The sequence below is a fragment of the Anastrepha ludens genome, chromosome 5, assembly GCF_028408465.1.
Source record: "Anastrepha ludens isolate Willacy chromosome 5, idAnaLude1.1, whole genome shotgun sequence".
NCBI lineage: Eukaryota > Metazoa > Arthropoda > Insecta > Diptera > Tephritidae > Anastrepha > Anastrepha ludens.
The window spans coordinates 73,374,113-73,397,362 of NC_071501.1; the positions used below are offsets into that span (position 1 = coordinate 73,374,113).

General features: G+C 35.4%; 1 protein-coding gene across 2 annotated transcripts in view; it reads right to left on the bottom strand.

Annotated features, from left to right (window-relative positions):
- Nucleotides 1–23,250, bottom strand: part of LOC128863153 (uncharacterized) — a 120,179-nt gene that overhangs the window by 27,778 nt on the left and 69,151 nt on the right. For both annotated transcript variants that reach the window (XM_054102128.1, XM_054102127.1), the window contains exons 5-10: nucleotides 22,151–22,559; nucleotides 18,603–19,033; nucleotides 18,235–18,379; nucleotides 17,990–18,141; nucleotides 12,050–12,366; nucleotides 8,705–8,989 (exon numbers count right to left, since the gene is read on the bottom strand). In XM_054102128.1, the coding sequence (XP_053958103.1) occupies nucleotides 8,705–8,989; nucleotides 12,050–12,366; nucleotides 17,990–18,141; nucleotides 18,235–18,379; nucleotides 18,603–19,033; nucleotides 22,151–22,559 (1,739 nt within the window). The remainder of the gene's footprint in view (nucleotides 1–8,704; nucleotides 8,990–12,049; nucleotides 12,367–17,989; nucleotides 18,142–18,234; nucleotides 18,380–18,602; nucleotides 19,034–22,150; nucleotides 22,560–23,250) is intronic.

Genomic DNA, 23,250 nt, shown 5'->3' on the forward strand with positions numbered 1-23,250 from the left:
GCAGAAATGTTTCGAGAGTTGAATCAAAGGCTGGCATAAGTTCGTTGCAGTAGATGGCGATTACTTTCAAGGCAATAATCGCAGGTTTGAGGGATAAACTTGTATTTTAAATATCTTGAATATATTCCGAGAACTTTTGGAATAAGGTGGTTTAGATGAACGATCCACAAATATCTCTTCTTTTCCTTTTCTCTCCGCCGTAATTCATTCTCTACCAATTTTCCTTTAGTTTACGTCATTTCTGATAACTTCAACCATTCTGAAATGGCTTGCCAAGTAATTACCTAGGGATCTGCAAGCTTTTCTTGAATTATATGTGTCATATAGTGTAATGAATACAGTTCAGAATTCAGTTGTCAAGAATTTTGTTGACCCCTTACGCCAAAATCACTGCTTTTAAATCGTTCACATGTGATTTCCACATATGAAAAACGAAAATTTCGAGTTTGTTGAGTATTTATGGTTTTGATTTCGGCGATTTCGTTGAGGCATTTTTGATGTTGAAGAAAATTTCGATAATGGCAATCAAAGAAGTAATCGAAGTTGACCATAGCATCGCCCAGGAACTAAAGATCGACAACAAAGCAGTTTTAAAAAATTTGCCCGAAAATTTGACGCAAATAATGGATTTCTTTTCCCCCAAGTCATATTTTATCCCGCCTTTATGGGCAAGTGCATATATTTCTTGCAAATAAATAAACAAAAAAATTGTAATAATATAGGTGACTAATAGGACTGGATAGAATAAATTAAAAGGGTAGAAAAAAGAACAAGAAAAAATGGTTGGCTTTCCTCATGCACTCGTTGAGACAGAAATAAATTAAAAAACTAATCTATGATACCTATCAAATGACTAAGCGAACAAAACCAAGGGTTTCTAAATCCTATAAAAATTAATAATCGTATTAAAAAAATGATTTAATGGTTTATATTTACACTACGCCTTTTTTTTTAAATTAGAGTGACAGCGAACTTGTCCATTTTTTTAAAGCATAATATACGGACGAACCAGAATACATAGATGCTACGGAATCAGGCCTAAAGTCTATTAAATACACAGTGCAACAAAATGAAAATAATTTCAGTTTTACATTTTTGCTTATACAATAAAAACTGTTAAGCGGATTTTTAAGTTTTATAAAATTTTCAAACTAAAGGTAAAGTCGTGAGCAAAAGTTAAAACTAAGCTTTTTAAGCATTTAGTATAATTTTGAATGACTCCAGATTTGATTTTTTCCATAATAGCCTAGAAATTCGTAAAACCTGGGAACTGAAAATTTCAACGTGGCATAAATACAATATTTTATTTAAAATTATATTAAAAAAAAAGTTTTTAGTAATAGATATCTTTATGTTGGCCTTGACGCACTCAATTGCTTGTCTATTTGTATACTGGAGCTGTATATAAATCCTCCCCTAGGATGATTATTTTTGCGCCGTCTTGTTTGAGACCCCAAGGAATATACTTATTTTTTCATTTCGTTGCACTGTAATATCTGCTTGTTTTAAGACGTATTCGGGCTACAACGAATCAAAGCCTCTATATTCTTATTCAGAATAAGAAAAATTTTTTTATTTTAAACATTTACAATAAAATAGCAAAAAAACAACACTAACTCAAGGCTGTAAGCTAAATATTCCAATTCAATTCCGATCCATCTAACTAAATGAAAGGATTTAAATGAGTTGAAATCTGTTTTTTCACCTGAATTTCATTATTCTTCTTGACTGGCGCGATAGCTGCTCAAGGGGAGGAGATGGTCTAGAAATTTCAGATAATCGATTTTTTTGTTTTTTTCAGAGTTTCGAAAGTATAGTATCTTAAAAATATTCTGTGAAATTTTCATGCGGAAATTCCCAATATTATAGCTTCTACAGTCATTAACTAGGTAGAGGGCGATCCGCGCGGTCCTGTACCTCAATCTTTAAACTCATTCATCTCAAAACTACTTTTTTCGGTCTGGTGTTGTCAAAAAAAACAAAACAAAACAAAAAAAAACTATTCAACCCAATCCTCTGAAATTTTAATATGTTGTTCACAACATCAATGGCTATCGCCCGCACTAGAATAATATTATGTATTATTTCAGTTATTTCATATTTTTTGATTAAAAAACAAACCGATTTTTAAAGTGTCAAATTAAAAACCATGCCATTTTGTCAAATTTGTATTTTTTTATTCTAGTAGCGGGACATTGTTGCAGTCATACTGATTAGTAATTTGTTTTGGTTTTTGTTTGATAAATAGAAGAGTCAAAGTGGACACCTCTGTCAAGGTCCAATTTTTCGGGAGGGCCAGCGCCATTTTTAAAATTATTAAAATTAAATTGTTTTTTTGTTTCTTTTTTGTATGTAACAGAAATTAAATAAAAAATCTAAAACATTTAAACACGTTTTTCAGTTTGCAGCGCGCCAGTCTTTTCTTTCTCTTCTACTCTCAGTGTTGCTAGTCAGTTGGGCACTGGCACTTCCTTCTTCACTTGACCTTTATAACACAAGCGGGGCCTTCCGCTTCCTCTGCTACCACCAGCTGGCACCGCATCCAATACTTTGCTGAATATCATTATGTTTATGTTAATTTAAAGAAAAAACGTCAACCTCAACTTGTTTATATGATTTTTGTGCTCAAAATCTACATCCAAAGATTAGATTTTTCCATTATTCTGCAAAAACTTTTATCAACAAAATTTGTGACAAACATAGTGTGCATTCGAATCCCAATAACTAACATCTGATTTATTAACTAGAATAAAACGAATTAAAAGTAAAAAAGTAGTTTTAATACACAAGGTGGCGCAAAATTAATCACGCATATTTGACACCAAGCAGGCAAGCAATAGAGCGCGTAATGGTCAAAATAAAAATTTCCTTTCTTCCCTTTTCTTATTTAGTGAAAAAGTTATTCAAAACAAGAATGCATTATTAATTTAGCGCCACTTTGTATAACGCATCAACAATTATAAAGCAAAATATTTCAAAAACTGCAGACCCACCGGAATTCTCTCGCTGGTGCTCGGCATATCGCATCTACAACAAAAATATTGCACGCAATAGTTCGAGATATGTAGATAAACAGTCCTAAGTTTACTTCAGTAAAGAAGAATTTCAAAACCTTAATTTCCATGACATTTAGGGGTACTTCATATTATAAGAACTTATAAAAATTAAGCAAATTGCATTTTGTTTTTGCAGATAGAGGGTATTAAATATCTATAATCTCCCGATATACAATTCTAGAAGCTAAAATTTTTAATTTAAAATTTTAATTCCAAAACTAAAAATTCGTTAATAAATTCGTAATTAATAATTTACTGGTAGTCGCTTAAGTCATTAAAAAAGCGTTTAAAAATGGAATTTAAAAATTACCCCTGAACAGATCACTATTACCCTTGCAAATAGAATTAAAAACACACTAATTCTCAAACTTCAATCAAAAACTTGCCACTCCATAACCAAACTGAACATTGTAATTTCCCCAAGGGCTTCTTCTGCAAGTCCGCTTTTGTTTTCTATTTTGCGCGTGGTAGAAAATTTACTCGGATAATTGTGATTTCCCTTTCCACTTGCTCAACAATGCTTCTCAGCCAAGCTGCGAAACAATAAACATCGCAAATATCGTTCGAATCATGATACGAATATTGCAATGCTCAACAGTTGCGTTGTACCTCTCGACTTTATTGCCTACATATCTACATATATACATACACATTTACACCTACTTGCATAGATACATGCTCCATGCATTCCCTGTAGAGAAAACGGAATCTCTGAAGTGGTAAATCGTTAGTGTGATGTGTATTGTCAGATCTGTGTTCCATTCACCCTTTACCGCATGTGAGTCAAATACGGGATTGCAATTTTGATCCAATTATGTTTCCAAATTATTTAAATATTATAAAATTATTCAAACTATTTTAGTCAATCAAATATATATTTAGCAATAATAAAACAAACAAAAAATTTTCTATAAAATATTCTGGTGGAGTCAACATACTCATCTTTCTCGTCGGATAATAATTTTTCCGCTTTTCAACTGTTTTCTATACTTTACAACTAGGTTTTATAATATATGACTCCGTCAAAAAAAAAAAACAAAAAAAAATTTTCGTTATTTTTCTTTTAATATGTCTTCTTGTTAACTTAATCATGCTATTTCCACCATGAATTATTTTTTCTTTCAGCGTTTTATTAACTCATGTAGTAAAGAGTTAATACAAAGTGTTTCACCTATACTTCATACCTGAGAACTATGAATAATTTTGTGAAAAATTCAATAACTTCGTTTTCCTCCGATTAAAATTTTACTTGATTTATGAAAATTTTACAAATTTATGAAGTCAATAAGTCAATCTATTAGTGTACACTTCTCCCTTTAATTAGCCCTACAGGAAAAATTCCGTCACTGTCATATAAGGTGAGCAAGGAAGCCAGTCAAATTCGGTGTTTTTGAAGATCAGCCGCGAGGCTGTAAATTTATCATCAACCGCGCCGTATTTCATGTTGCGTCATTCTGCTGGAATCAATAACCTTCCCACTAATTTGCCTCGATGAATGTCTACAAAAATTCTGGCCGATATTGGTCACCATAGACAGTTACGGCGCGATCTTCATCCTCCTCGAAATGTTCATAGCGCACATCACACCCCAAAAAGCGCTTTTAATGTCATGCAGAGGCCGTTCGTGCAGGGTTTGATAATTTTTTGTGCCCCAGTACTGACAATTTTGATTATGAACCTTTTCTGTTTACTTACACTGAGTTAAAATATCATATTTTCAAAATAAAATTTCCCTATTTCAGCGCATTATGCGGCTCATCATCGCTCCATGGTTAAAATTGTACTCACAGACGCTCATATGTTAAGTACAGATGAAACACCCTGTATATGATTTAAGCTAGGTAAGTTGAAGTTATGTCCGTTAAACAATAGCTGAACTATTGAATTTTATAGCGATCAGAAATTTTAACTTTTTTGCAAAATGTAATCAAATCTTTGCGTGCAACTTAAAAATATTACAAAATTGGTTCCAGATGCAATTAAATACCTAAAAGTTCTGAAACTAATCTTCCAACTTATATAAATTATGAGTAACTCCTACATCATTTTTTACTAGCAATACCATTTTTTCTACTCCCACAACAATGCCAGCACTACACGGTCTACTTTTTCCCTGCAGGGATGTGCCCCTTCAATAAAATGCGTGATACGATTTTGTATGATATCACGTATAAGGTTTTCTAATAGGTTGGCAAGCAATAGCGGCTATGTTGTTCTGACAACGTCTATCACTGTACTATTCAATCCCTAAGGCCAAATCATCAAGGCAAGTTTCATGATTGAACTGTAAGTTCAAATGATAAAACTTTATTCTGAACGATCTGAGGGTCTGGTTATTTCTCACGGAGTTAAGCGTATCGTATGATTTTACCATGCAAACCTTTTAACTGCGTTGCTGATGTTTGTAAAGTCACAGATCTATGCTAAAAAGACTCATTTGATCGATGCACTCAAAGTCCACATCACACAGCCTTTATTCAGATTCAGCCAGGTAAAGACATCAGAGTAAATAATTGAAATTTTGATCTCTCGAATCCGTGCCATCGAGCGTAGCTGCGTCGTTCATTTGAACGTTGTTATATTCCATCCCTTCAAATAAAATATAATAATTTTGTTAATACTTCACGCACAGCTTATTTTACTCCATTTCGTTGCGCCCTTATTGGAAGCCCCTAAATATCTATGTATATGTGCACGTGTATTTGGATATATGAAGTGCCCGCTTTTGTGGCGCTTAAGAACTTTATACAAAAGTTGCATGCTTCATAAATTCACTAATTTGAAAAGTTCGGCCCCTCGAACCACGATGTATCTTCAACATTTGGTACGAATAAATTTAATATTGTAGTCAGGAAATTTTCGTTGTTGATTTCTTTGGCAAACGAAATTCTTAATATCACACGGCTTCACTGCGCGAACCTTTATTGAAATTCATTTATACTCCACGTTTTTTCTGCTTTTGTAAATATTTAGGTACATACTTGGGAGTCCAATGAGGCTGCCCATATATTCTATCAAATTGAATAGAATAGGTAGTAAAGGATATAAGGTTTAGAACGCGGAAATAACATAGAATATAGGAAATATAATAGAATATAAAATATGGAATTTAGAATTTAGAGCATAAAAATAAATGAGCGATTCCGTAGCAAGTGATTCAAGTACAAGTGGCGCAAAATTAGTCTCCCTATAGGAAGATTTTTAATTTTTGCAAATGACGTTGTACGCCAATACTAGACAGCTGATATATACCGACAGGCAATGGAGCGCGTAAAGGTCAAAAGAAAGATTCCTATCATCCTACTTTTTTTACTAAAAAAAAGTAAAAAAATTATTAAAACAGAAAATTGGATGATTAATTTTGCGGCACTTGGTATACTAATATACTTAAACCAAATTGGGTGATTAGTTGTATTTTGGACATTACCTTAAATTCTTCTAAGAACTAATTTTGTAGTAGACTTGAGGATAATAATCAGCAAACTGAAAAAATGTGTCTTTCAAATTTTATAATTTTCAGATTTACTCTATGCTGAAAATTTTTGTGTCGAGTTTTTTGGTGAAATATTTTCAGTCCTTTTTAAAATTTTCATAGTTTCTATAAGACCTCTAGAATAAAATGGAAAATAAAATTATTTTTAAAAATTTTTTAGGATAAACTAAAATTTTTAAAAATTTTTAGGATAAACTAAAATTTTTAAAATTAAAAAAAAATGGAATTTTTTCCTTCTTTTTTGCATTTTCGGTTGTCAGATTTTTTTCATTAATAACTTTTTTGCTCAAAAACTAAAAAAAAAATTGTGTTTCTCCAAAACAAAGAAAATGTTGTTTCTCCAAAACAATAATTTTTTTTAAACTTCATTTTCGTGTTAAATCTTTGTGTTTTGTAAATTTTGAAAAACACGTTCATATAATTTTTTACCAAAACATTTTTTAATAATAAAAAAGGCTTTTCCCCAAAATTTTCTAAATAAAATTTTCTGAAGTATATTTTGTGTTTGCAAATGTAAAACAGTAGTATTTTGTAATTTGTAATTGTGATTTTTTCCCAAAAAAAAAATGTTTAAGTATATTTTTTCATTTTTTTATATCTGATCATAATTTTATTGTAAAAATTGGAACCGAAGGTATTTCACTTTAAAAAGCTCTATTTTCAACATTGAATACATATCAAAATTATAACATCTTTTATCAAAAGTTTTGGCAATTTCTTTCTTATTATTCTTAAGCCTACAATTTTCAGAAAAGTTTAGAACAAAGTCAAAAAGATTTGGATCACTTGACTTGGAATCGCCCATTTTATGTATTAAAAGCAATTAGCTTAGAATTTGCAGGTATAAAATATAAAAAAAATTGCTCAATTTGGATTTTAACTTGGCAGAGTAGAGTATTTTAATAAAATAATAACATCAATGCTCTCAAAAGGAACTTCTTTCTTAACAATCACCATTATGAACTTTTCCGCCATTAGAGTTTATGCGATCGATCAAATTTTAACATTAAAACGTTTTAAGTTTTTCCTCAAGCGGTTAAAACCTAGTTGTTTCAAAAACACAAATTTCTTTTTGATAATTAAATTTCCCCAATCTTACGAACGAAGCTCAATTTTTGCACGATGCTAGCAGCCTAAGCTTCTGGCGCCTAAAGCAAATCGAATGGAACAAAGGCTGAAAAGAGTTACCGGAAACGAGTTAAATGAAAATTTGAATAAAAAAGTAAAAATAAAAAATAAAAATAAATCAAAGTGGTCCGTATAAGCGTCGGGCTGGGGCGATTGTTTTCTGCATCGCTTTTCCAAATCCTGCCTCTTTATTTTGCAACTCAGGTTTGACACCCCCTTGACGTTTTTCGTGATATATTTCACATCACAACTACATATATGAAAATATCGCAGTGTGTAAACGTCAAAAATGTAGTAGTGGCATGCATGCAAAGAAGACAATAGATGAATTGAGCAAACCAGTCATGGCGTATCGACAATAGCAACAGCTGCCACACTAACAAAAGCATGGCGGCAAAAGAACAACAGTCATAATGGCAACGATACACGATACAACGAAACGAGGCACAACACTTCGAATAATAGACACAAAAACCAACGACAGCTAGAGCAATAAAAAAAGCACCCACACACACACAGACAACAAACAAACGAAAGCAACTCTCTACAAACCGGACAATCTACAATGGTACAAAAAATAGCCAAAGGCAATAACAATGGCAATAGCAACTATGGCAACAAAACATTCAGAAAAAAGAAAAAACAAAAAAAGAAATCGCCGAAAATCAACACAATTGACGGCAATCAACACGAATGTTGGCTTTACGCGCCGTGCCAACCCAAAGCCTATGCTCAGTCCTACCTGAGCGCTTATATGGCATCAACAAACGAAACTTAGCCCATGTGCTGCCAAAGCTAAGCTTGCGCACACACACATAAATACACGCAAACAGCCACTTTCCGCTCTTTGCTTTTTGCTTTCCGGCGACACGCAACATTCATTCATTCCTAACAAACAACCAAACGGCTGCTCACGCACACTCTCGCCCACCTCATGTGAAGCGTCATTAGCAATTTTACGTACATATTTTCTTTACCCCACTCGTTCGCCCCCGAACATTTTGATTTTTCCCCACCAAGTATTTACCTCGAGCACAACACCCTCCAGTGTGGGCTGTGATATATTCTTCATATTGCTGTGATTCAATTTGGGCGCACTGTCGGCACGATTTCGTCCTAATGATTGATTTGATGTTTTGTTATCGGCTTTGCTCAGTACTGAATTATTTGAAGATTTGTGATTTATATCCAGCGTTGAACGTAAAATGTCAACTTTTGAGGCGCTACCAATGTGACTGCCATGGCGTGGAACACGTGTCGATTCAACATTATAGCTGCTGCGGCGATGTGACAAATGGTCGTGGATATCCGCCTGCACAGATGAAGTAGGCAATCAGAGATGCAGGTACGTGAGGCCAACGACGACGTGTTGCGTAAATTATTTGAAAAATGCAAAGCAGAAAAAAATGCAAAGGAAATGAATATAATGAAATCAATTAGAACGAAATTTGCGTAATTAAGTAAACTGGTAGCAAAAGTAAGTGCAAAATAAACGACATTTGTTGAGTAGGAAATCATTGAGTTATGTTGGGCAATTAAAACTTTAATTGGGTAATTTTATTATGGGAACTTTTTTAAATGTTGCAATTTTTGTTAAATGAAATGAAGTTAGGAAAAACTCCGGTTAAGAATGAAATGAAATAGGATGTAGAATATGAGGAAGACATGGCATGGAATGGTAAAGAAAGATTCGAGTGACCTGAATCAAAGAACTTATAAGGGCAAGCCCAGTAACTGCAAACGCAATTCATTGCGCTAACAAAACTCGCGTAAAAAATTCTACCCTACAAGAAATAATTTATTATTAGAAACAATTCAGAACCGCTGAATGCGTTTTATGTGAAAATTCACATTCGAGAAAAAAGAAGCGGGATTGCAGTTGAATATCTTTGAAGTGGCCCACCCATAAATCTTCAAAAAAAAATTAGGATAATGAAAATAAAAATAATAATAAAAATAGTAGTAATAAAATATGATTTTTCCAAGATCCCTGAAGTGGCCCATCTTTACCCATCTTTTGATTAAAAACTGTTTTGTTACTAAGATTAACAATCAATAATTTTGTTTATGTTTTTCTCAAGACAATAATGTTCGCTTGAATTTATACATTATAAAAATGCAACCGGCTCTTATATACATACTTTCTGGATCAATGAAAGTATATAATACATATAAGAGGTGTGTTCAAAAAGTATCGCGAATTTTTTTGTTTTTTCAAAAATCATTTATTTATTCATTAATGTCTATTTTGTCCTCTTCCAAGTAATACCCATGAGATATTATGCACTTGTGCCAACGTTTTTTCCAATCTTCGAAGCACTTCAAAAAATCTTTTTGTTTTTTTGTCTTGTTCAGCTCCTCCCTCGATGTCGTCTTTATCTCGTTAATCGTAGCGTAGCGTAGTCTTTTCATGGGCCTCTTCAGTTTCGGGAATAAGAAAAAGTCACAGGGGACCAGATCTGGGGAATACGGTGGCTGTGGCATCATTAGTGTGTTGGTTTTGGGCAAAAAGTCGCGCAAGCAACGATGTGTGAGCAGGGGCCAATTTTTGTTCATCCACAAATCCGAGCTTTTCTGGCGGATTGCTTCGCGCAAATATCGCATAACTTGCAGGTAATATTCTTCATTTACAGGTTTACCCTGTGGCAAGAACTCATGATGCACAACGTCCCTGCAATCGAAGAAAACGGTAAGCAAAACTTTTACATTTGACCCAACTTGGCGCGCTTTTTTCGGTCTTGGTTCGTCCGGCAGCTTCCATTGAGATGATTGAGCTTAACCATAAACCCACGATTCGTCACCAGTTATGACCCTCTGGAGCAAATTTGGGTAGTCGCAGACAGAGTCCCATATCTCATAAGTAATGTTCATGCGATGCTGCTTTTGGTCGAAACTGAGCAGTTTTGGTACGAATTTTGCGGCGACCTGTCTCATGCCCATATCATTGAAAAAAACTGAATGGCACGAGCCAATCGATATGTCTAGGTCCTCAGCAACTTCTCTAACGATAATTCGGCGATTGCCCAATACCATTTCCTTCACTTCATCAATTTTTTCGTCTGTTGTTGAAGTGCTCGGGCGTCCGGCACTCTTTTCGTCGTTCACATCTTCTCGGCGTTCTGAGCACATTTTGTACCACCGATAAACGTTGCTTTGGTTCAAAGTAGCTTCTCCGTATGACACACAAAATTTGATACAGGTTCTTTGATCGACCTTTTTGAATAGGTAAAAAGCGAAGACGAGCCGAAACACGTGGAAGCAAAGCAGCTGTCAACAATTAACTGTACATTCAAAATGGCCGAACTCGTCGGCATGAGTGAGAGACATGAGTACCAGCATATCGCGACAAAAAAATCGAAATTCGAATATACGTAACCTGAAAACCTAACAAAAATTCAAAATTCACGATAGTTTTTGAACACACCTCGTATTTTTTTTTGCAATTCAATTGCTTATAATTAATTAAGAAACAACTGTGCGCTCAAAGAAGTTTTCGCGAAGAAAATAGTACCGTGAAACCTCGATATAATGAATGGGTAGGTAGTATCGAAACCTCAATGCAAAGTAAAATATAAATTTTTTGAAAAGATGCGTTAAAAGCATAGTTACGTTTTTGTTTTCTTGTTTCGTTTTTATTTCTAAATTAAACAATTAAGAAAAATTTTATCGCGTAGGCCAATCGACTTACGCTTCACGGAATTACTCATTTTGAGAACAATTAAAACAAGACTGACAATGTGCGTTCAACGCACTACACTTCGTTATATAGAGACGTTTGCTAACGGAACTCTAACCGTCAATATGTCAAAATGTCGAAGGTTTTCAGATTAAAGGTGTCTTCATTATATCTATAGAGCATTTTTGTGTGAGAAATATCGCAACCACAAGGTTTTTAGGGGACTCAGGAAAAATTTTGATTATATCAGGGGTCATTATATCGAAATTTCACTCTAATATAAAGATCAGTAGTGTTAAGAATTAAGTTGACAAAAAACTAGATCGCTTTCGATTTCAAACGTAATATTCCTCATACTTCAACCTAATGATATCATTTTGTACTCATTGTTTTGAAAAGACATATATAAAAAAACCTTACTAAACTACAAATACTCATATACTTTTTTCTTATTCACATTGGCTAAAATGTATAAATTTAGGTGCTGTAAATGTACCGAAACAGCGAATTTTGCAGGAAAAACAAGGTCCAAAGATGCTGTGGCCCACTTCAGGAATTGTCATACATTAGCATTTTTATTTTAGTACAAAAAATTAAGTGGGTTGAAATGAGAGGTAAAATATGTTTGTTGCATGATTATTATTTTTTAAGTAAAAAAAAAACTATTCACAATTCCCATTACCATCGTTTACTCACCCTTGATCCACGCGGCAGCGAAGTTAAGCTGCCAATTTGATTGTACTTAATCATCAGGCTGAGGCGCTCCAATGACATTGAGGTGCCCTGCTCTTTAGTGGCTGGTTCGGTGAGTTTCTCTGTTTCACCATTTTCTATCGCCTCCACTTCTTCTTCACAATCGTCGATATTGTGATCGAACTTACGCAACCAAGCCAAGTGCAGTAAACCATAAGCGATGCCACCTACAACAGCTAGCAGACCCATATATCGGAAAGCATCTCGGGTACCAAACTGACCGATGAGTAGACCACCGGTGAAGGAACCGCTGCCGCGACCTAAAGAAAAAAAGATGTGATTTGAAAGTCATAAGTACATTTAACCTAAATTAGTAGATTAGAAGTGGCTCGAGTAGTAAAACAATGAGAATAATTCTTAGAATGTGAACTTTCATGTAATATAAAGATAGAAGCAGGGGACTTTTTAGCAAGTTGCCCTATTTATTTATTTTTCCAATCACTTATAAAATATGCACAGAATTCTCAGCTCATAAGCTTAACAAAGTGCATGGTCTTCTCACTCAGAGTAAGACTGTTCAAATAGAGTGCCCGAGCTCCCAATAGTAAGAGTCCATGCAATGCATGTAACATTTCTCATAAGTTTGATAGTTAAAACCATGAAATAATTTGAAGCATTTATTTCTACGACGGATAAAGACTCAGCTGGTCTAAATCACTTGGAAAATGTGCTAAAGTCGGCAATTCAGTTCATGTCGTTGCCATACTCAAATGCAGAATATTTATTAAGAAAACTGGATTTGATGAATACAGAGCATTCACGCCATTTGTGAAGTCGAAGTGTGAGCTTTATTTTCATTCATTCGTTCAAATGTAGAAATTAAGCGCGTTTTTAGTGCAATGAATATTTGTAAAAGAAAAAATTGTAGCAGCTCAACCCTTCTTTCACTAAATGCATAGCTCCATATAAAAATGGATTAAAAAATAAATAAATAATTGGCACGTACACTTCTGTTAGGTGTTGGGCTGAGCTCCTCCTCCTACTTGTGGCCTGCGTCTTGATATTTTTCTACATATAGAGGGACAAGTAGCCTTGTGCTGCTTCCTAACGCAGATGGTTTTTTATGAAGAGATTTTCATGGCAGAAATACACTCAGACGTTTTACCATTGCCTGCCGAGTGGCGACAGCTATTAGAAAAAACTTTTTCATTTTGCTATTTCATGCATGGAGATTCGAAGCACTCCCGGGTTGTAGTCAAGCACTAATCTATTCGGCTATGGCGGCAGCCCCATTCGACTACGGCAGGATTTTAGAAGAGTCAATTAAATTTTAGAAAGCGTAAATTCGATTTTAGAACAGTCTATTTTAGGGCAGTCTACCTAAAAAATGGTTGGGTACCAAATTTTTATGATGCAATATTCTGTATTAAGCATTCGGTATTGCCAAATTCTGTACTGTCAAATTCTGTACTGTAAAATTTCTTACTAAGTGCACACTGCAACAGAAAGTTATACTAAGCCAATATTATTAACATAACTTCTGCCAATTTCAAAAACGCGCATAGAAAAAATCATCAACGCCGTCAGGAAAATAATCATCAGAAGGCAATAAGAATTTTGAGCCACTACAAATTTTCATTTTATTACACTAAAAATTAATAATTTAACAATTTAATTTTAAATTTTTCCTTCAAAATTCTGATTAAAAAGTTTGAAATGTTTGACCAAATCAGTAGTATATTTGTAGCTCGTGTACAAGTTTTGAAACTTTAATTTATATAATATTTGTTGTAGAGTGAGTTATACTTTAGTAAACAAATTTATGAAAATTAAAAACAACAACAGAAAACTAGCGAAAACTGGCCAAAATATCGCGATATATTTTAACATCCACATAAACTACAGAATTATCGCCCAAAATAAATATGCATACGGAATTCTAAAATCCAGCATATTAATTAACTAATTTTAAAATAGTTTGCCTTTCAAAATTATTTCGGCTTTACAGAAATATTTTGTCTTTACAGAATTTTAAAAATATTACTGTATGCAAAAAGTAAGGGGAATTTGATTGTAAAATGAAAAATCTTTCTTTATTCTTGTAAATCAATTTCATCCCGTTCAAAATAATCCTCTCTCGATGAAATACACTTATGCCAACGTTTTTTCCAATCCCCGAAATATGCCAAATAGTCTATTTCCGGTATAGCCATCAGCACCTTCTTCGATTCAGCTTTTATCTCCTCAATCGACTCGAAACGCGTTCCCCGGAGTGATCTCTTGAGTTTTGGGAATAGCCAGAAGTCACACGGAGCCAAATCAGGCGAATACAGTGGTTGCGGAACGATATGTGTGGAATTTTTGGCGAAATGGTCACGAAGAACGAGTGCAGTGTGAGACGGTGCATTATCGTGATGCAAAAACCAAGAGTTGTTGGCCCATAATTCTGTTCTTTTTAGACGAATTGCTTCACTTAAACGACGCATAACGCTCAAATAATATTCCTTATTAACAGTTGGGCCAGTTGGAAGGAATTCATAGTGCACCACACCACGAAAATCGAAAAAAACTGTCATCATAACCTTTATTTTTGAACGACTTTGACATGCCTTTTCGGTCTGGCCTCGCCTTTAGCACGATATTCGCTTGATTGCTCGGTTGTTTCAGGGTCGTAAGCATAAATCCAAGTCTCATCTCACGTAATGATGCATTTGAGCTTGTCCTGAGAGTCTGAAAGCATTGTTTCACACACATCAACGCGACGACTTTTTCCCAAGAAATTGAGAGTTTTCGGTACCAAACGAGATTTGACTTTTCGTAGGCCTAAATGGTCTTTCAAAATGGTTTTCACAGATCCTTCTGATATTCCGATCATATCAGTAAGGTCGTTAACAGTCAACCGACGATTTTTGAGCACTAACTCCTTCACCTTATTGACGTGTTGGTCATCTGTTGACGTCGATGGTCGTCCGGAGCGCTCCGAGTCATCAACACGTTCTCGACCCTCTTTGAAGTCTTTGTACCACTTATAAATATTTGTCTGCGACATGGTCGAATCACCAAATGCCTTCTGCACCATGCTAAACATTTCCGCAGCCGAAATTTCATTCCGCAAACAAAAGTTGATGGCACTTCTCTGCTCAATCAAATCAGACATTGTAAAAATCGAAAAATGCACTCTTGGTCGTTTGGTAAACACAAGCGTAAATATATTACTGATAATGACATTCACATGAAAGTTGGCCCAGATGTTATTAACAGTGCTGCCAACTCATGAAAAAAATAACTAGAGCGGAATTTTAATCCCGCGAAGTTTGACAAATAAATTCCCCTTACTTTTTGCCCACAGAATATTGACCCGAAGGAATTACTGTTTAAAATTTGTTTCATCTTTTTTCAAAATGTTTACCCAAAGAAATATTATAATACCGAATTTAGACCTGCTCGCGAAAAAAGGTAACAAAAGTCCACAACTGTATTTGAAGCTTAGGTGGAGAAGATTTCGGGGCGACGGAAAAGTGTATGTTAGCTTTATAATATATTTTTTACCATAACTTCATTATTTAACTTCCGATTTCCCAGTCTTGAGAAGTTAAATATTTTGCTTTAATCTCCTTTTAAGCTCCTGCCACATAAATAAAGGTGATTGTTATAAAAAACGATTTAAATAACAAATATAGCAAATCTTTCAAGCAGTACAACTTTTCTGTTTATGAATTCAGCAAAATATTTTAAAATAAAACTTTTATGAATTCCAAAGTACTTAAGTTGATTGAAACAAAAGGAATATCCTAAGGTGACGCAACTCTGGGTAACTGGTCTTACTATCCGAAAACGGCTTTGGAGTTCAAAAGGTTATTATAAAGAAATGCAGAACTACTCAAGACTGAAATAATGAGATATTGTTTTTGAAACGATATGAAGATAAGCTGAAGTCAAACGCCAAAGCTTTTTGTAAGTGCATTCGGCCCCGGAGAGGCTGTTTGAATATCTCAAACTATGTAAATGGCTTCCTAGGATAAACGCTCTGCAAGTTTGTCTGACACAGTGAAGCGTCTTGCGGACTTTTTCAAATCTAATTAAATTAATGGATCCTGTCCATATTATTAAGTCACATTGTGCTTGCTCTAAAGACTGATGGACTATCCTCTTTTTTTGGGAGAAATATAGTTCATCACTCTCTGAGCCTTTATCCTACATACATCATCAATCTGTGGAGTTTTTATTGACTATTGGAAGTTGTGTTCAATTACACCGATTTATAAATCTAGTAACAAAAATTGTGTTAGAAATTAACGCCAAATTAAAAAAATAATAACTTTTTCAATTAAGAACATATGCTTTTTTTAATTAAAAATATTATTGAATTAATTTCAATTAAAGTGTCTTCTTAGCGTTCAAAAGCGAATATCTGTTAGACACCATTTATGCTGATTTCTCGAAAGCCTTTGATACAGTCTCAAATAATTTTCTTCTGTGAAGCTTGCATGTTTGGGATTCTTTTCATCGTTTCTAATGCGGCTGCGATTTAACCTCCCCAGCAGAATATTTTTTGTCGAAATTGAAATAAACTGGCCTCAGAGCCCATCCTAGCTAAAGAGTCAGATATCTCGTTACCAGCGGTACCCACGTTTCCCGGGAGCCATGTTAGCATCAGGATATTATGTCTACCGACATAGTTCAGCCTGGATTTACAGGACTCAACTATCCTTGAAGTGGTTGGAGGGTTGTATAAGGTAATAAAAGTAGCTTTGCTGCTTTTCAAGTACGACCCTTGAAGGCATGGAATCAAGGGACATGGCGAGGATCGTTGGATTGAAGTCCGTGTCTTCTCTGCTCTCCAATGCCGGACAGGGGCCATACCCATTCCCATTGTGTTTCAGCCTGCAGATGACCTTCAAGGCATATAATGCGGGGCCTGAAGTAGTCGGAAAAGATCCGGTGCCATGGATAGTCACTGTGCGTTGTAGTCTCAATAAGGTCCTCCTGACTCCCACGAGAGAGAATCTACTCATCCAGACCACTGATGCTTAGCTGATAATAGGTCTTATCATAACCGTGTAGATCCATAGGATCTTGCTAGAAGAAAGACCCCACCTTTTCCCAAAGACACCATTGCACTGCCAGAAGGCTGTCAGTGCTTTGGTTGTATTAGTTTCAACGTGTAACATCCAAAGGAGCTTACTATGAGGATTGCTCCAAGATATTTGACTTCTCTGGATAGCTGGATTGTGGCTCCTTTTAGCGTGACTCTAAAGCGAGTCCATCAGGCTTCCTCCTTCTGGTAAAGAGGACAATACCCGTCTTAATAGGGTTCGCCGGTAACCTATTCGCACAGCGTCAAGTGTCAAACATGTCCAGAGTTTTCTGCTTTTTTCTATAGATATTCATAAGCGAAGGGCCTGTTAAGGTGGAGAGTAAAGGATCGATCGCCATGCTCAAGAGCAATGGAGACAGCAAACCGCCTTGGGGGTAGCCTGTCTTTACCCCGGATGATACCAGCAGATCTTCTTCTACTCGCACATAGACTTAATAAAGAAATGAAATTAAAATGAAAATCTAGTGTCAAATAACCTAGATATAAAAAAAACATTTTGAAGATTTTTCGAAGGATCGACAGCAAATTTTTTTATGATGCTGAAATCTTCTGTGTGGACTTTTCCATATTTTTTTCCAGCCTTATATGAACGTGGATATGTATTTTTGCCGACTTTTAATAATACTAATGATTTCTACTAACACATAATTTGGTTTTTTAAATGGAAATTTCACAAGCTATTTATTAAATGTACACTCAAAAGTTAAAGAGTAACTCTTTTGCTCCGCACTTATATTTCTTCTCCACAAACAGCGCCCTACTCTACCCAAACTACTATCCTTCAACGCCTATGATAAGTATTATTTGATTCTGATGTCATGTAAAATTCTCCACTCATAACTTACCTAAACTGAAATGTGCCATTCCGAGCACACCAATTAGTGTGGCTAACAGGCTCTTCGGCGCTAAGATTGAGCAATAAGTGGCAGCTGCCACCCACATCAAATGACAAGAGAGAGCCTCCATTGCCTCGAACGGGAAACACCACCAAGCATTTCTATAAAAATATAGAATGGAAATAAAATCAGTGCATAAAAATGAAGGTAACGCCAATTAACAGCCACCATTTTCTGCCAAAACCAACACTTACTCAATGAACGAATAGCCTACTAGGCGACCAGCATGCGAAAAGAAGGCAATAATAATCAAATTAACATGTCCAAAGATGCGGGTGATACGCTCAGCACCATACAAGAAAGGAATACTGCTTACGGTGCCCACAGTGATTGTGATGCCTGCAATGAACCAAATTGAGCAAATCAACAAACCAACTTCCGTACAGCGTATGGAGTGAGTAGCAGAAATTGGACACAGTGAAGAGAACAAAACAATTTGATTGTGATTGCATTGCCATTCGATTAGAAGTCACTCAGGAAAACCAAGTAAGCAACCAAACAAAACAGAACGTGTCCAAATTTTCAATGACACCACTCACTTTCACTTTTGCGAATTACTTACCAAGCAAATAATTGGGCGCACCCAACTCCTTTAGGTATAGAAATAGGAAACTCTCGATGAAACCCCAGAAATTGCCCAAAATGAACAAGAAGAAAATAAATGTGATGACATGTGGCATTTTCAATAGATTCCACAAATCCCGAAAAACATTATCCGCTGGCAGTTTATCGCCCAATGGCATCATCAGCACAGAAATTGTCGAAATCACCAGCAACAGATCGTAGGTATAGAAGGCGGCCGAGTAGTCAGTGTAGCCAAGGCCACGCGAAAAATAATCAATCATTATGCCAGTAATTGGCGAAAAAATGGCCATGCCAATGCTGGAGAACAAACGTTCACGCCCAAAATCGCCGCCATATTTCTCAATCATAGTCAACGCAATGGGGTCCATTATGGTGACACCAGCTGACAGCATTGTTGTAGCGAGGAATCTATGAAAAAGTAAAAAGACAGAAATACAACAATGCTATACGGAAGTAATTTCATTATCAATAAAATAATAAAAATAAACAAAAAATATTGATAGCTATCATTACGAAATGTCAAGAAGAGCAAAACGCAAATAAGTCAGTGATGTTTGGCTAAGATAAGAGAAATTAATTAATATTAAATAGATTTTTAGAAGAAGTATAAGTTAACGCAGTGGCTTAAGTTTTCGTGTCCAGAGCAAACCACGTAATACTAAATGCTAAATAAATAGGTGACGAATGGGAAAATAAACCTCGCATCACAATTCTGCAACGGGATAATATTGGGTTGGGGAAAAAATAATGTCGTATTTTGTCAATTGAGCGCGACATTTAAATATACGAGGGGTGCCTTTTATATGTCGGGATTAGAGAACAAAAACAAATTTTAATCATCGAAAATCACTTTATTGTTTTTCAAAATATTCTCCATGAAGATCTATACACTTTTGCATGCGTTTGAACCAATTGTCGAAGCACTTTTGCCACTCTGAATGAGGTACCTCCAAAACATGCATTCTGAATGCCGCAACCGCTTCTTCAAGTGTCGAAAAATGTTGATCTCTCAGTTATTTTTTACGTACGGGAATAAAAAGAAGTCATTCGGTGCCAAATCAGGACTATACGGCGGATGACTATCGCACCCACCATATAGTCCGGACCTGGCTCGAAGTGACTATCATCTCTTAAGGTCCACGCCCTTGGTGATACCAAGTTGGCCTCAAAAGAGGCTTACGAAAACTGGCTCTCTAAGTTTTTTGCAAATAAGGAGGGGAGGTTTTATAAAGGGGGAATAATGCCTTCTAAATGGCAACAAGTTTGCGAACAAAACGGGGCATATTTGACTTGAATCGGATAATTCTAAGTACGTTAAATAAAGCGTTAAATTTCGATCACAAATACGACATTTCTTTTTCCCCAGCCCAATATTTAGACTTACACGAAATTGTTTTAAAAAAAAAACTTAAAATCTTTACATGGGCCTTTGAACGAAATAGGCTAATTAACTTTTTTTCGCAAATTATCACCTAAAGCTAACTAAAATAGCATTAATCATTTCCTATCTAAAGATTTACACTGCACTAAATAATTTGAAAATTTATTTGTTTCTTATTCATTCTAATAATTTCTCTATGAAAATATAGGACATTCTCTCAAAAAAGCCAAATATATCCAAGTTTGAAATTTTGTGCAATTTACAAAAAAAGAATTCAATAAATTTTTATCAAATTTTTTTAATTCTTAATTTTTTCAAGTAAATTCTATTAAGTATTATTAAAATCGAGCTAGTAGAAAAAGTTCAGGACTGCTAGTAAAAAAATGTTAATATACCAGTTTTCTTTGAGTTACTTTAAACCTGCATTTATTATTATTATTATGAGAGGATTTAACCCTCGTGCCCTCTTCACGGATTCAGAGTATTTTTCTGAGCTCAACTTCCTCAATTAATTTTAGTATTTGCACTATTTCATTGAGTTTATCTTCTTCTTCTTATGTTTACCCGCTTGTGTACCAGAACTGGGCAAGATGCCAGCAAATGCTACCTATCATGGATTTTGGTTCCGACAAACCCGGCAGATTGTCCCAGTATGATCGGTTTTGTCTTTCTTTGTTTCGACCCTCTAAATTATAGCGGAGAAGTTACCCTTCCATAGGCTACAAAATGACTCTGAGCCTATAAATGGGAATGTTGTCCTTTTCCTGACTAATTTATCTGCCATTTGTTCCCAATAATCCCTAAGCATCCTAGAACCCAGAAGTTACGCACCTAGTTGTTCTTGCCTTAGATATTCAGCCGATCAACATATAATGTTTGAGCACCAATTTTAATGCAACCTGGAAAGAGTTGACAGCCTTTATTTCTGCTGGGCTTTCAGCAAGAATTACTTTGCTTTTGTTTTTATAGTTACTTTCAATGTTAAAATCAGTGCGTCTTTCTATTGCGTAGACTTTCGCTTAAAAAACCGAATGCCTAGTGTTTTCGAGCATCTTTTCTGTCCCTACAAGTTCCTCGGTAAGAGATCCGTCCGTGTACCATGCGATCATGTCCTAATTTATCTTGTTGGTTTAAGATAACCCTTCCCAGGTCTCTTTATTGCCCAGTTTAATCTTCAAGCGTTCGACAAAACTGAGCAGCGGTAGCACCATGAAATATCAAAGGTTTGTTCAGCAAGAATATCAAACTAAGCCAATGGTAGCTTTAGTTTTTCATAGCATAACCCTTTTCGCTTTGAATTGAATATTTAAGTTCTAAAATAACTTCCATTGATGCCGAGGGGCATGTACGCATGGCTCCTATTAAACATTCACACGCAAGTCTTTCTAACTTTGTTATGAAAATATAGGACTTCGTTAGTGTGTTTATTACAGATACTTACTCGCACTTCATTATGCATAAAATCAAAAAATCAATGTGCTAAACCATGCATTCTCGAAATTTTTTAAAAAATTCTGAATTACACAGATGGAGGGGCCTATAGTTTTAAGCCAACTCGGAACGGCAGATGGTTTTTTATGAGGAACTTTTTCATGGCGGAAATACACTCGGAGGTTTGCCATTGCTTAAAGAGCGGCGACCGCTATTAGCAATCAGTCCCGCATCAACCCATTCGGCTGCGGCGGTCATCTCTCTCTTCGGTTAGTCACTTAATATTATATGATATTTAGTCCAATAAGTCAACTATTTTTGTACAATACTATTCCAAATACAATACATTTCTTTTTTTTTTAATTTAGTCACTCATTATTTAGGCTATTCACATTTTATAAATATATTTACATACAATTGTTTTTTGTTTTCAAAATACACCTTTTAATCTGCGAAATGATTGGACCTATTTAATTGAGCGGCAGTGTGCGTATATACATTGGTCTCTCCCATGCTTATATGTATATGAATTATATTTTCACTCTTCCCCTCATGCCATACTTCTTCTGTTGTTGAGGTATTTCCACTGATTTGAAATACCTGCAAATCTCTTCGCCCTCACACACTGCACAATCATTTATTTCTTCAATCTCATATTAAGTGAGATAACTCCCACACGCCCCCACTAAACGCGCACACGCATCCACACTTACCTCAACAAAAAGTAAATCCAGAATACTCGATCATCTGATTCTTTGTAATCCGGCGGACAAATCTCCGGTGCATTCAAAGTGAATATGCAACGTTGCACCATGCAGCTGACTGTCTCATTTGTGAGTTGTGACATGTTGGAGCGACGCACCAAACCACCGCAACGTAGATCCAATTCATCCAAATCGGTGACATTGATTTGCATCTCCCATAGACGTTTCTCGCCGAAGCGTTGCTTGAAATCGGTCACTGTCTCATTGTCATCCGGTTCGATTTCCATGCCCAATTGCTCAATGGGGTCAGCCAAATCTGGATGCATTTGAAGCATAAAATAGGCAGCATCACTACTATCGGAATGAACCCAACTTTTGGGGTTGAAAAAACTATCGTTACCCTGTTCGCCTGCTTCCACTGATTGTAGTTGTGGTTATGGTTGTTGGGGACAATAATAGCAGAGGAACATGTGTAGGAGAGAAAAGAAACAAGAAAGAAAGAAAAGAGACACAAATAAACACAATAGCATAAAGTAAATACAATGAATAGTGTGCAATAGCTAAGCTTGTTAAAAGGCGCACAAATGTATGCAATGCACAAAGGGCACGTACTATAATGACGTGTGTGCTCTGCCTCTGCATACGACATTCCAGTATTTGTACACACATACATACATACATGCAAGGCATTCTCGTACATTGAAATGTTTGACTTTTGTGTTGAATACTAAAATGACAATAAGAATGGCAGCCACACAAATAAGAATGACAAATGCACAAATATAGTCAGTCAGAAATTTTGTATAGCAACAGAAATAAGAGTGGAACACAACAATAACAATTAGATGAACAACTAGCAATTGTTTGCTTTTGCACTTGAAGGATGGTTGGATCAAAAAATATGCAAAAATAAATTTAAAGAAAAAGAAACTTTGGATTCTCTTCGTATGCACAGGTAGATCTTGCTCTCAAGATTTTTACGGATGTAAAATATTTTTTTTATGCTTTCAGAAACTTATATATATATACATATATATATATAATTGGCGCGAACACTCGCTTTGGGTGTTTGGCCGAGCTCCTCCTCGTATTTGTGGTGTGCGCCTTGA